At 53.5% G+C, this 12,605-nt stretch overlaps 1 protein-coding gene across 1 annotated transcript; it reads right to left on the reverse strand.

The window, feature by feature from the left end:
* Window positions 1–2,855: 2,855 nt before the first annotated feature.
* Ncf1 (neutrophil cytosolic factor 1) lies at window positions 2,856–12,337 on the reverse strand. The gene is made up of 11 exons (XM_059249236.1): window positions 12,219–12,337; window positions 9,494–9,574; window positions 8,469–8,544; window positions 8,174–8,339; window positions 7,614–7,669; window positions 7,094–7,216; window positions 6,683–6,790; window positions 4,591–4,708; window positions 3,917–4,024; window positions 3,336–3,481; window positions 2,856–3,081 (listed from the first exon to the last, which is right to left on the reverse strand). The coding sequence occupies exons 1-11, from the start codon at window positions 12,288–12,290 to the stop codon at window positions 2,963–2,965; spliced, it is 1,173 nt and encodes a 390-aa protein (XP_059105219.1). The 5' UTR covers window positions 12,291–12,337; the 3' UTR covers window positions 2,856–2,962.
* Between the last annotated feature and the right edge of the window lie 268 nt (window positions 12,338–12,605).

Raw genomic sequence — 12,605 nt, forward strand, 5'->3', positions numbered from 1 at the left:
GCCCACTTCTTAAAATCTGTGTGTGTGTGTGTGTGTGTGTGTGTGTGTGTGTGAGAGAGAGAGAGAGAGAGAGAGAGAGAGAGAGAGAGAGAGAGAGAGAGACTCACTATGTATCACTGGCCAGGCTGGAGCTCTCACCATGTAGACCAGGCTGGCCTCGAACTCGCAGAGATCTGCCTGTCTCTGCCTCTCTAGTGCTTGGGATAAGGGTGTGCGCCACCACTGGGTTTATGTGGCATTGAACAATTGTGAGCATGACTAAACAAGGGCGGAGCTGGGGCAGGGCCTGACTTTTCCAGTTTTGTGTGACAGTGGTCAGTGGCAGGCTTTCTCAGTAGGCAGACTGTGAAATCTCCACCCAGTGGGCTCCAGAAGCTTCCTCAGGCCTCTCAATTCTCTGATGATTGAATTATTCTCCTAAGAATCATCCGTACACTGGTTAGTTTTCACACATCTCTGCAGGGACTAGTGTGATCCATGTTCACATAGCCACCGGCCAACCATTTGAGACCTCATGACAAAAAACAAAACAAAGGGGCTGGAGAGATGGCTCAGAGGTTAAGAGCACTGGCTGTTCTTCCCGAGGTCCTGAGTTCAATTCCCAGCACCCACATGGTGGCTCACAACCATCTGTAATGAGATCTGGCTCCCTCTTCTGTGTACGTAAGAAATAAATAAATCTTTAAAAAAAAAAAAAAAAAAAGGCCGGGCGGTGGTGGCGCACGCCTTTAATCCCAGCACTCGGGAGGCAGAGCCAGGCGGATCTCTGTGAGTTCGAGGCCAGCCTGGGCTACCAAGTGAGTTCCAGGAAAGGCGCAAAGCTACACAGAGAAACCCTGTCTCGAAAAACCAAAAAAAAAAAAAAAAAAATTGGAGGACTAAACTCTAAGCTTCATGTGTGCTAGGCAAGTGCTCTACAGCTGAGGCACACTCCCAGCTCCTCGCTGGGGGATTCTAGGCAGGTGCTCTAACCACCGAGCCACACCCCAGCCCCTTGCTGGGGGATTCTAGGCAGGTGCTCTACCACTGAGCCACACCCCAGCCCCTCACTGGGGGATTCTAGGCAGGTGCTCTACCACTGAGCCACACCCCAGCCCCTCACTGGGGGATTCTAGGCATGTGTTCCACCACTGAGCCTCATCCCCAGACCCTTATTTTGAAGTAGATTCTCCCTAAGTTGTTCAGGCTGCCTGTGTGGTCCTCCTGTGTCAGCTTCCTCCAGAGCAGCTGAGATGACAGGCTTGCATCACCAGACCCTGGTAAGAACGTTGTCTTTTTTTTTGCAAGATGTGTGGTTTCATTCTGCATCATGGTTTCTGTCTTAGTTAAGGTTTCTATTGCTGCCACAAAACACCATGACCAAAAGCAGGTTGGAAAGGAAAGGGTTTGTTTGGCTTATACTTCCATGTCATTGTTCATCATCAAAAGAAGTAAGGGCAGGAACCTGGAGGCAGGAGCTGATGCAGAAGCCATGGAGGGGTGCTGCTGACCGGTGTGTACATGGCTTGCTCAGGCTGTTTCCTTACAGAACCCAGGACCACTAGCCCAGGGATGATGGCCCCACACACCATGGGCTGGGCCCTCCCACATCAATCACTAATTAAGAAAATGCCTTACAGCTTGATTTTTTTTTGTTTGTTTGTTTTTTGTTTTTCAGGACAGGGTTTCTCTCTGTAGCTCTAGTTGTCTTAAAACTTGCTTTGTAGACCAGGCTGGCCTTGAACTCACAGAAATCCACCTCCTTCTTCCTCCCAAGCGCTGGGATTAAAGGCATGTGCCACCACACCCAGCTTTACAGCTGGATCTTATGGAGGCATTTTTCTCTTTTTAAAATTTTTAAAATGTGCATTTATTTTTATGTGCATTGGTGCTTTGCCTGCATATATGTCTGTGTAAGGGTGTCAGATCCCCCCAGGAACTAGAGTTGCAGACAGGTGTGAGCTGCCATGTGGATGCTGGGAGTTGAACCTGAGTCCTCGGGAAAAGTGGCTCAGCTCTTAAGCGCTGAGCCATCTCTCCAGCCCCATGGAGGCATCTTCTCCACTGAGGTTCCCTCCTTTCAGATAACTCTAGCTTTTGTCAAGCTGATATAAGATTAGCCGGCTCTGTTTCTTTGCCTTTGGGGAAGGAACCATTCTCAAGGTCTTAGAACATGAAAGTGGGCACTGTCCACTAATGGACTGCTGCTTTCTGTCATAACCCCCTAGGACCCTCTATGCCAAGGTTACATTTTGGGGTTCGGCGGTTTGAGACAGGGCCTCACACTGTAGCTCAACAAGATCTCAAATTCACTCCATGGCCCAGGCCGACCTTGAACCTAACAGCGCTTCTCTTGCCTCTTGGTTCTGAGTTTACAGACATGAGCCTGATTTCCTCCCAGATGCTGGACCGCTGACACACCCGATTATGGGGTGCAGGGGATGGAAGCCAGGCCCTGGGTGTATGCTAGTCAAGCACCCTACCAGCTGGGCATTTCCTGTAGGGCAGTGTTTCTCAGCCTTCCTAACGCTTCCACCCTTTAAGAGTTTCTCATGTTGTGGTGATCCCCCCAACTATAAAATTATTTTCATTGCTACTTCATAACTGTAATTTTGCTACTGTTATGAATCATAATATACAAATCTGTTTTTTCCCACGGCCTTAGGCGACCCCTGTGTAAAGGTCTTGACCCACAGGTTGAGAACTGCTATCTCGGGCCATAGTAATGCACTTGGCCTTCTGCAAACTTGCTCTTGGCCAAGACTAAAGCCGCATGCAACCAGACCTCTCTCGGCTCCTGCAAACTCCCCCAGCAGGGCTCATTGTCCCCTCTCATCCTATCAATATCCTTGGAGCAAAGCCCAGCAAAGTCTCCGTCCACTCCAAACAACATTTATTGTGGCAAGGGAGGAACCTCAAACCCCAGGCTATATACAAGTATATACAGGGATAGGGATGGACGCCTTCTGGGCGCCACGCGCCCTCACACAGCAGACGCCAGCTTCCGCTTGGTGCTCTCTGTGCAGCGATGCAGAATGAGGTCCGCGCTGGGTCGTGGTGGCACGGCGGGCTGCGCCTTGGTGTGCTGGGTCGGCGTATTGTCTGCAAAGGAAGGTCGGGACCATGAGGCTCCGCCTCCTAGCCCTAAGTTGCACTTATGTTCTAGTCCTGCTCTCCCCCTACCTCATGCCACCTCCACCCCACCCCACCCGGCAACCCCCCACCCCCGCCGCTCCACCACGCCCCACCCCGCCCCACCCTGACCCCCGTTAGGTCTTGTCCCGCCCCTTGCACCCAGGCCCCTTAGGAGTTAGCCCCGCCCTCCAGCCCTGGCCCCGCCCCCTTCTGGCTCTCACTCCTTGCGCCTTCTGCGCTCTGCGGCCCGGGTCGTGCGGGGCGCCGGCGCTGCTGCTGGAATCGGACGCTGTTGCGGCGATAAGTGTCCTGGCTGAGGCGCTTCCGAGAACGCTGGTGGATACTCTGCGCGTTGCGGATGGTCGACCTGGCCCAGCAAGATGGAGATGTCAGCACCCCGGAGTCCCTGTCCCCCGGGACACGGAGTGGACACCCCTGGGACCCCGAGCCTGGCCTGCGAAAAAGTAGAGTGCGGAGAGACGGTGGCACCCTGAAATCCTTACGTCTGGCCTTAGCCAGTGGGTGCAGAGGGACTGTGGCACTCCCTCAGGTCCTAAGCCTATATTTAGCAAGTGGGGTGCAGGCAGGAGAACCTGCAAGAACTAGGGGTCACGAATCTTACCCTATCTCAGAGCCCAGTCCTGTTTCCCATGCCCGCTCTGGCCATCACAACATGTCCTTACTCTGAGACTGCCCCGGCCTCACTGACCATCCCAAAGGACTCTAAGCATCGGCTGGCTCCTTACTATCTCTGTCCCGGCCTTCCCCTCCATGCCTGCCCACTCGGGGGTCCCTTTCTCACCTGCGCGGCGGTGCCCCGCGGCCTCGGATCTGCTTCTGGGCCTGGGTTATCTCCTCCCCAGCCTTCTGCAGATATATGGATGGGAAGTAGCCGGTGACATCCCCTTTCCTGCAAGATGGGCCACACTGGAGGCTCAGGCAGTAGTCATGAGGGGTGTGTGCACAGAGCTGGAGGGCTTCAGGGTGCCTCAACCATGGGGACCAATGCAGGCTAAGAGATTTCAAACATCCACACCCAAAAGGCCAGACTGTTTCCTCATCTGTAGCAACACAAGCCTCCACCGCCCCCAGGCCTGCCTTCCGAGTCTGGGCAGGGGGAGAAAGATGTGTATTCTGCTGAGGAGTGTGTTGTGGACACTTTTAAGAGTCCCCATGGTGGCCGAGCAGCGGTAATGCATGCCTTTAATCCCAGCACTTGGGAGGCAGAGCCAGGAGGATCTCTGTGAGTTCAAGGCCAGCCTGGTGTACAGAGCGAGATCCAGGACAGGCACTAAAACTACACACAGAAACCGTGTCTGGGGGTGGGGGGTGTCCATGTCATTTTCCTTCTTGCTTGCTTTTAGTTTTGATTGTTTGATTTCGGAAGGTCCTGGAGAAGAAAACTCCGGAATTACACAGCCAAGTCTGCTCAGAACCCACCCAGGTAGATGCATGCAGGGGGAGGGGCTTTCCTACCTGACCACCCACCAGCCATCCAGGAGCTTATGAATGACCTCGATGGCTTCACCCTCGGACAGGGACATTTCATCCTCTTCCACAGCAGTGTAGGCTTTGATGGTTACATAGGCTTCACCTGGTCCACGGAGGGAGCACCCAGTGAGGTGAGAGTCTACTCAGTTCCCAGGACTCTACTCCCTCCTCCCTAAGTGCTAGGCTTCTTCCAACTGTCCAGCAACCACCACAGACACACAAGTCCCTCCTCTGTCCCCTCAGATCTCTTCCTTCTTGGTTTCCCTCTCTAGGTTTTTAGAGATTTTATTTTAAACGATACAAGGATGGGACCAAGGGTTTGCAACATGCAGTGAAAGAGCTTTACAGCTGAACCATGTTGAACATGCCCCTCACTGGGGGACTCTAGGCAGGTGCTCTACCACTGAGCCACACCCCAGCCCCTCATTGGGGGGGACTCTAGGCAGGTGTTCTACCACTGAGCCACACCCCAGGCCCTCACTGGGGGATTCAAGGCAGGTGCTCTACCACTGAGCCACACCCCAGCCCCTCACTGGGGGATTCTAGGCAGATGCTCTCCCACTGAGCCACACCCCAGCCCCTCACTGGGGGACTCTAGGCAGATGCTCTCCCACTGAGCCACACCCCAGCCCCTCACTGAGGGATTCTAGGCAGATGCTCTCCCACTGAGCCACACCCCAGCCCCTCACTGGGGATTCTAGGCAGGAGCTCTACTACCGGGCTACACTCATAGCATGTGTGTGTGTGTGTGTGTGTGTGTGTGTGTGTGTGTGTGTGTGTGTAGTGTGGGTAGGCACACTGGTTAAGTGTTTTGTCACAAGCTGTCATCTGGGAAGTGGGAACCTCTCTTGAGGTTCCATCAGAATATATCTCCATCAGAATGGGTTGTAGGCAAGTCTATGGGGCGTTTTCTTTATTAATGGTAGATGTGGGAAGACTCAGCCGACTGTGGGCAGTGCCATCCCTGGACAGGTGGCCCTGGATTGTATAAGAAAGCAAAATGAACAAGCTGATAAGCAGCACTCCTCCACGGCCTCTACTTGAGTTCCTGCCTTGCTTGAGTTCCTGCCCTGACTTCCCTCAGTGATGGACTGTGACCGTAAGTGTGAGGGAAATACAACCTTTACTTCCCCAGCTTGCTTTTGGTCCTAGTGATTATCACAGCAATAGGAAGCAAACTAGAGCTGGGTGGTGGTGGCGCATGCCTTTAATCCCAGCACTCGGGAGGCAGAGGCAAGTGGATCTCTGTAAGTTCGAGGCCAACCTGGTCTACAGAGTGAGTTCCAGGACAGCCAGGGCTACACAGAGAAACCCTGTCTCAAAAAAGAAAGAAAGAAAAGAAAAAAGGAAAACTAAACACACACACACACACACACAATTTCTGTAGCAGGGTGTTCCTCTGTTGCTGACTGGGTCATGCATGCTCTGCAGCCTGCCTATGCAGCCTTAGACTTGAGCTCCTCCTGTCTGAGCTCCTGAGTAGCTGAGGTGACCGGAGTGAGGTGACATGCCCCACCACACCCAGGTGGAATTGCTCAATCTTAAAACATGACCACACAATTCTGCTTTCAAACTCAGTGCAGACCATTCAAGCCCCGGAGCTGCCAGCTTCCCCCTTGGGCATCGATGATGACACTACCTCCAGGAAGCCCTCCTTCCCAGCCTCAGTCAGCTCAGCTTTCCTCTCCCCCTCCCTTGCACCGGGCTCCACACTGCTCACAGGATCCTCACTGTCTCCTCCCTGTCCCTCTCTCTGCCTCCTGTTTTTCTTTCTTTTTTTCTTTTTTGGTTTTTCAAGACAGGGTTTCTCTGTGTAGTTTTGGTGCCTGTCCTGGAACTCACTCTGTAGACCCGGCTGGCCTCGAACTCACAGAGATCCGCCTGCCTCTGCCTCTCGGGTGCTGGGATTAAAGGCACGTGCCACCGCTGCCCGGCGCCTCCTATTTTTCTGAAAATATCACCGTCCACCCAGGCCTCCAAGCTAAAAATAATGAAGGAGTACTGGCTTCTTCATGTCCCCGTGCCCCTTCCTCTCCTTCATCCCACACCCCGTATTGCCTCAGAGGGCAGGAAGCACCTGCGTAGTCGGGATCCGGGTCCTCTGCCTCATCAGGACTGTCAAGGGGCTCCAGGTAGGATGCGGGGACCCAGCCTCTCTTTGTCTTCATCTGGCAAAACCACCAGCCTGTGTCAAGAGCACAGAGAGACAAGTGAGGGGTGGTGCCGGGCAGCCTCCTTCAGCCACGAGGGTGGTGGGGATACAGAGAAGGGGATGCCGGATGCTCATAAATGTCCCCAGACTCCACCCCCGAATCCCACCCCATTAGCATGAGCTCAGAGTCCTTTGCAACGAGCTGGTGGGACAGCACCCCTAAATGCAATCCAGGCATGGGCTAGGCCTGAGCTGGGGGCCAAAGGCTGCTAGATCCTCTGCATGGAATTCAAGGCTCTGTCACCCCAGGACCGGGGGTGGGAGGGGGAGACTGACCGCTCTCACTTTTCTCCACCACGTCCACCACATCTCCAGTAGCCACGGTCATCTCCGTGCGTGAACTCTTCTCATAGTCAGCGACGGCACGGTAGGTTTGAAGGATGATGGGGCCTGTGATGTCTGCACAGAGCGGGGACAGGGTGAGTGGACACAGCACGGAGGGCAGTCCCCGTTCCGGAATATGATTTTTAACCAGGCAAGGATGTGTTACGTTTGCTCATGCTGTGGAATATTGCTTTTAACTGTGTAACGTTGTAACGCCTAACTGTGTAAAGGCATGTTACGCTGGTTTATGCTGCATTTGTTTAAGGATGTAGGGATGTGTGTTTAACGATGTAAAGATGTGCTGCATCTGTTTCACCTTGCCTGCCTAAGGCTCTCGATGGGGCTCATAAAGAGCTGACCGGCCAATAGCTAGGCAGGTAGGTGGGGCTGGCAGGGAGAGAGAATAAATAGGAGAAATCTAGGCTCGAGAAGAAGAGAAAGAGGAGGAGAGGATGAGGGACCCTCGTCTCACCAGTTACATTACTCTTGGCATCTTTGGGCATCAGGTATGTCTCTGGCTTCTTCACCCTGGAGAGAGAACAGGCATTATGGAGCAGACCCTCAGCTTTCCACTGCGGAAGGGAAAGCTTCGGGTTAGAGCTGCAGGAGGACTTCCCAGAATCAAAAGGAACCACGGGAAAGATGGTCAACACAGAGAGAAGGCATCCACAGTCCCGGCCCTGGGAGTTGGGGGTGGGGCACAGACTGTCTTAGGAATGACGGGTTGTCTCTGCAGCCAGACTTAGAAACGGGGGCATAGAGGACCCTAGGGAGATGGTAAAAAGCCTTCTCCACCAGCTAGATAGAGATGCTTGGCCTGGGAGGGGTTTCCATCAGCTCTCAGGGAGGGGGCCCTTCTAGGGCCTCCAGCGTACCCCATGGTGACGTGAGTCTGTGTAGATGCAGTTTGGCCAGGTCCCAGGTTTAGAGCATGTGTGCCTGTGGGTCAGTCCCTCATCCTCTCCCAACTTGGGTCTCCCCACCCCCTGTATTCTGTTCTCCTGTCCCCTCCCCATGGAGGTGGCTACTCACTGGCTGTCCATGGGTAGCTTCAGGTCATCAGGCCGAACTTTGAAGAAGTCCAACAGATGTGGGCAGCGGGAGATCTTCACGGGCAGTCCCATGAGGGCGTTGAAGTACTCTGTGAGCGTGCCCTGGCGGCTCTCAGCAGCTCGCTGCCCATCAAACCATTTGGGTGCTGGGTGGGGGCACCAAAGACCCATGAGTGCACACACAAGGTCAATTCCAAACATGTGGGAAGGCGTTTTGAGAGCAGGCTAGGGGCCTTGGGGCAGGGGACCCTACCGAGGGGCTCAGTTCTGCTCACCCGGGAGGTGTGGGATGACCCTGTTCTCCCTGTGGATCTCGCCAGCCTCGATGGGGAACATCTCCTTCAGCATTTTCTAGATAGAGGAAGAAATCCTGAGCTGGGGCTCCATGGCAGAGTGCTTACCAAGCATGCATGAAGTCTTGGGTTCCACCCTGAGCATTGCATAAGCTGGGTGTGGGGGTGCATTCCTGTCACCCCAGCACTCAGGAAGTGAGGCAGGGGGATCAGAAGTTCAAAGTCATCCTCGGTTGTGTAGTGAGTTTGAGGCCAGCCTAAGATATGTGAGAAAAAGAAGCGGGGGGGCGGTGCTCCAAAAGATCTAAGTTGGAGACATTCAAAACACTCACTGGGAAGGGAAACCATCAGCTCCACACATGCTGCCTTGTGCCTTACACAATCTTCCCCCATCTCTCTCTCTCAAAGATTTATTGTTTATTACGTACATAGTGTTCTGCCTGCATGTACACCTGCAAGCCAGAAGAGGGCACCAGATCCCATTACAGATGGTTGTGAGCCACCATGTGGTTGCTGAGAACTGAACTCAGGACTTCTAGAAGAGCAGCCAGTGCTCTTAACCACTGAGTCACCTCTCCAGCCCCTTCCCCTGCATCTCTCTTAGTTTTTTTTACATTGTTCACAGTGCCACCTGTGGAGACTCCAGGCTAATCGTGCCCCAGTGCCTTTGCATATGAAATATCTGTCCCTGTCTGTCTGTCTGTCCCTGTCTCATTTGTTTATGTATTTATTTTTCGAGACCAACAGCCCTGGCTGTCCTGGAACTCACTTTGTAGCCCAGGCTGGCCTCAAACTCAAGAGATCCACCTGCCTCTGCCTCCCAAGTGCTGGGATTAAAGGTGTGTGCTACCACCCACCTCTCGGCCATTTATTTATTTTGAGACAGGGTCCCACTTTGTAGCCCTGCCTGGCCCTGGAAGTCACTACGTAGACCAGGCTGGCCTCTTTCGATACATGCTGAGCAAAGGCTGAGCAAAGGTTGAGGCTAGTGCACCCCCAACACTCACATGGAACTCGTAGATCTCGGTGAATTTCCTGTAGACCACCTTCTCCGACAGGTCTTGCCACTTAACCAGGAACATGTACACCTGAGGGGACATCAGAGCATGGAGCGGAGCAGGGGGGGGGGGGGGGGCAGTCAGCACCCAGGAGTACCACGCTGTGCCCCTGGGCTGCCTTTTAGTCTTGGATGGAAGCCAAAGGGGTTGTGGTGAGGCAGTCTTTGGGGGGTAGCCTGGGTCACAGGATGGGCATGAGCTTCAGGGACTCAGGAGCTTTGAGAAGCAGACCAACCAACGTGGTCAACTTCTGGTGTGTTAGAAAATTATTTTCACATTTATTCAGTGTGTGCATGTGTGTGTGTGTGTGTGTGTGTGTGTGTGTGTGTGTACATGTACACATGCATGCCACGGGGTGCAGCTGGAGGTCAGAGGACAACTTGTGGGAGTCAGTTCTTCTTCCACCCGCTGGGTTCTGAGGAGTGAGCTCAGATCATCAGACAAGGTGGCAAGTACCATCAGCTCCTTTCTGTTTTTCTTTAATATATATTATATATAATATATTAATATTATAATTTTATATAATTACATATATATTATATATATAGTGTCTGGCCTGCATGTATGTTCATGTATCACATGCATGCAGAATCTATGGGGGTCAGAAGAGGATGTCAAAGCCCCTGGAACAGGAGTTACGCCTGGCTGTGAGTCATCATGTGGGTGCAGGGAATTGAACCCTGATCCTCTGGAAGAGCAGCTAATGTTTGCTCACTTTATTCCCCCCTCCCTCTTTTTTTTTTTTTTCTTGCGAGTGCAGGGGATTGAACCAAGGGCCTCATGTTCGCTGTGCAAGCGCCCTAGCCACAGTCCCCAGCTAGGCTTCCAATGACAGGTGCAGAAATACTTGTCCCCACTGTGCTAACAGAGGAGGGACCTTGGAGAACAGATCGGGGTGGGGGAAGACTAGGGCTGGAGAGATGCTCATCAGAAAGATGGGAAGCGGAAGACAGTACTGCCAATGCCCCCAAGGTCCCCAGCACCCACACTGCGACTCACAACCATCTGTAACTCCAGTGCCAGTGTATCTGGCGCCCTCTTCTGGCCTCCACGGGCACTGCACAAACCTGATTCACAGACACACACGCAGGAGAAATGCACAAAAATAAATTATGTACTTATTTATTTATGAGGCTTAGTGGGAAGTGTTCAGGATGTTGGAGACTACATGAGGACAGAGAGACAGGCTGGGCAACAGAATATGCTGTCTCAAGCAATAATGCTAGCCACAAAAAAAGAAACCGGGAAGGGGGAATCTTAAAAACAGTGTGACGCTTGAAAGACGCCAAAGACAAGGCCTCATGGGGCAATGACAACTATGACAGGTGCGGGGCATGGGGGGGAGGACGGGACAGGACGGGAGAGACAGAGGCAGAGACAGACAGAGACAGAGGCAGAGAGAGAGAGACAGAGAGAGAGACAGAGGCAGACAGAGAGAGACAGAGAGAGGGAGATGCAGAGACAGAGAGAGGGAGAGGCAGGGACAGAGACATAGAAACAGAGAGAGGCAGAGACAGAGAGAGGCAGAGACAGGGAGAGACAGAGAGAGGGAGAGGCAGAGACAGAGGCAGAGAGGCACATGGGGAGAGAGAGACAGACAGAGGCAGAGACAGAGAGAGCGGGGCAGGGAGACAGAGAGATGTCTGCAATCCCAGCATTTGGAAGGTGAAGTGGGAAGTTTGTCCTGAGTTCTGGCTAACCTAAGCTACACTGTGAGACTCTAAACATACCCCGGTGATTGTCTCTGGGGTGGGGGAGGACTGGAGGATATGAAAGAAACACCTAGAATGACCGCAGTGTTCTCTTTTTGGTGTGGCTTTGGTTTCCAGAGTCTCACACTTATTCTGGAATGACTCAGAATATTTATATTTAGAGAGGGAGGGCACATAACGCTTTACATGTCCCACGCAAACACCGCCCAAGTACCAGGTGCCCCTCAGAGGCCCAATGATGAAGTCTATACACACGGGCAGAGATTTCTCCAACTCACCTCCCCCAGGGCAAAGGGACACTTTCCTCCCTCCTGGTGATGTCATCTCCTGGGGAGCTAAACTCTGTGGCCAGCATCATAGAAGACAGACAGATGGCTACAGTCTGCAAGCCTCTCCCTGCGCTGACTAGACAGGGAAGTTTCCTGGGAGGAGCGAGCCTTGCTCCTAAGCACTGGACACGGGGTGGTGGCGCTTGAGCATGGATCGGGGCTCAGTATGGGGACAGAGAGGGAAGCCATTGAGAGGGTTGCACAGGGATGTCGGCCCAGAATGGCAGAGTCCTTTACAGACACCCAGGAAAGAAGCCTGAGGCCCAACCGGGCGGTGGTGGCGCACGCCTTTAATCCCAGCACTTGGGAGGCAGAGGCAGGAGGATCTCTGCGAGTTCGAGGCCAGCCTGGGCTACAGAGTGAGATCCAGGAAAGGCGCAAAGCTACACAGAGAAACCCTGTCTCGAAAAACCAAAAAAAAAAAAAAAAAAAAAAAAAGAAGCCTGAGGCCCAAAGACAAGAACCCAGTGCCCGAGAGGTACCCCCTTATATCCATGCCGGAGCGGTCCCACACCCCTTATATCCTCCCCTGGTCCCCCATCCCCCTCATACCCTTCCCTGGTCCAGGTTGCCTTTGGATAGCACCAGGATGACAGCACCATCCCCACCGTGTGCTCCACTCACGCTACTCACATAGTGTTGGCTGGGAACGAAGCGCTTCTCGAAGCCCAGGAGGGCGATGTGGCGGATGAAAGTGTCCCCCATGGCTGGGCAGTGGCAGGGCCACTTCTCCCTACAGCCGGGGCTGAGCCTTAAATACCCTGAAAAGAGGAAGTGGTTTCTGTTGCTTGTGGGGTGGGGGTGGGGAGTGCCCCGACACTCCTGCTCAGTCTTTCACTTTCTGGGGATTGTTTGAGCTCCAACGGAGTGGTTGGGGCAGCCAGGGGGGAAAGGGGGGGCACTAACGTGCTGGGGGTAAGGCCTATCCCCCAGCCCCGGGCACGTGGGCCTCTCTCTGCAGTTCTGAACCTCCACAGCCCCGGGCACGTGGGCCTCTCTCTGCAGTTCTGAACCACCACA

Source organism: Peromyscus eremicus, chromosome 23, assembly GCF_949786415.1.
Source record: "Peromyscus eremicus chromosome 23, PerEre_H2_v1, whole genome shotgun sequence".
Classification (NCBI taxonomy): Eukaryota; Metazoa; Chordata; class Mammalia; order Rodentia; family Cricetidae; genus Peromyscus; species Peromyscus eremicus.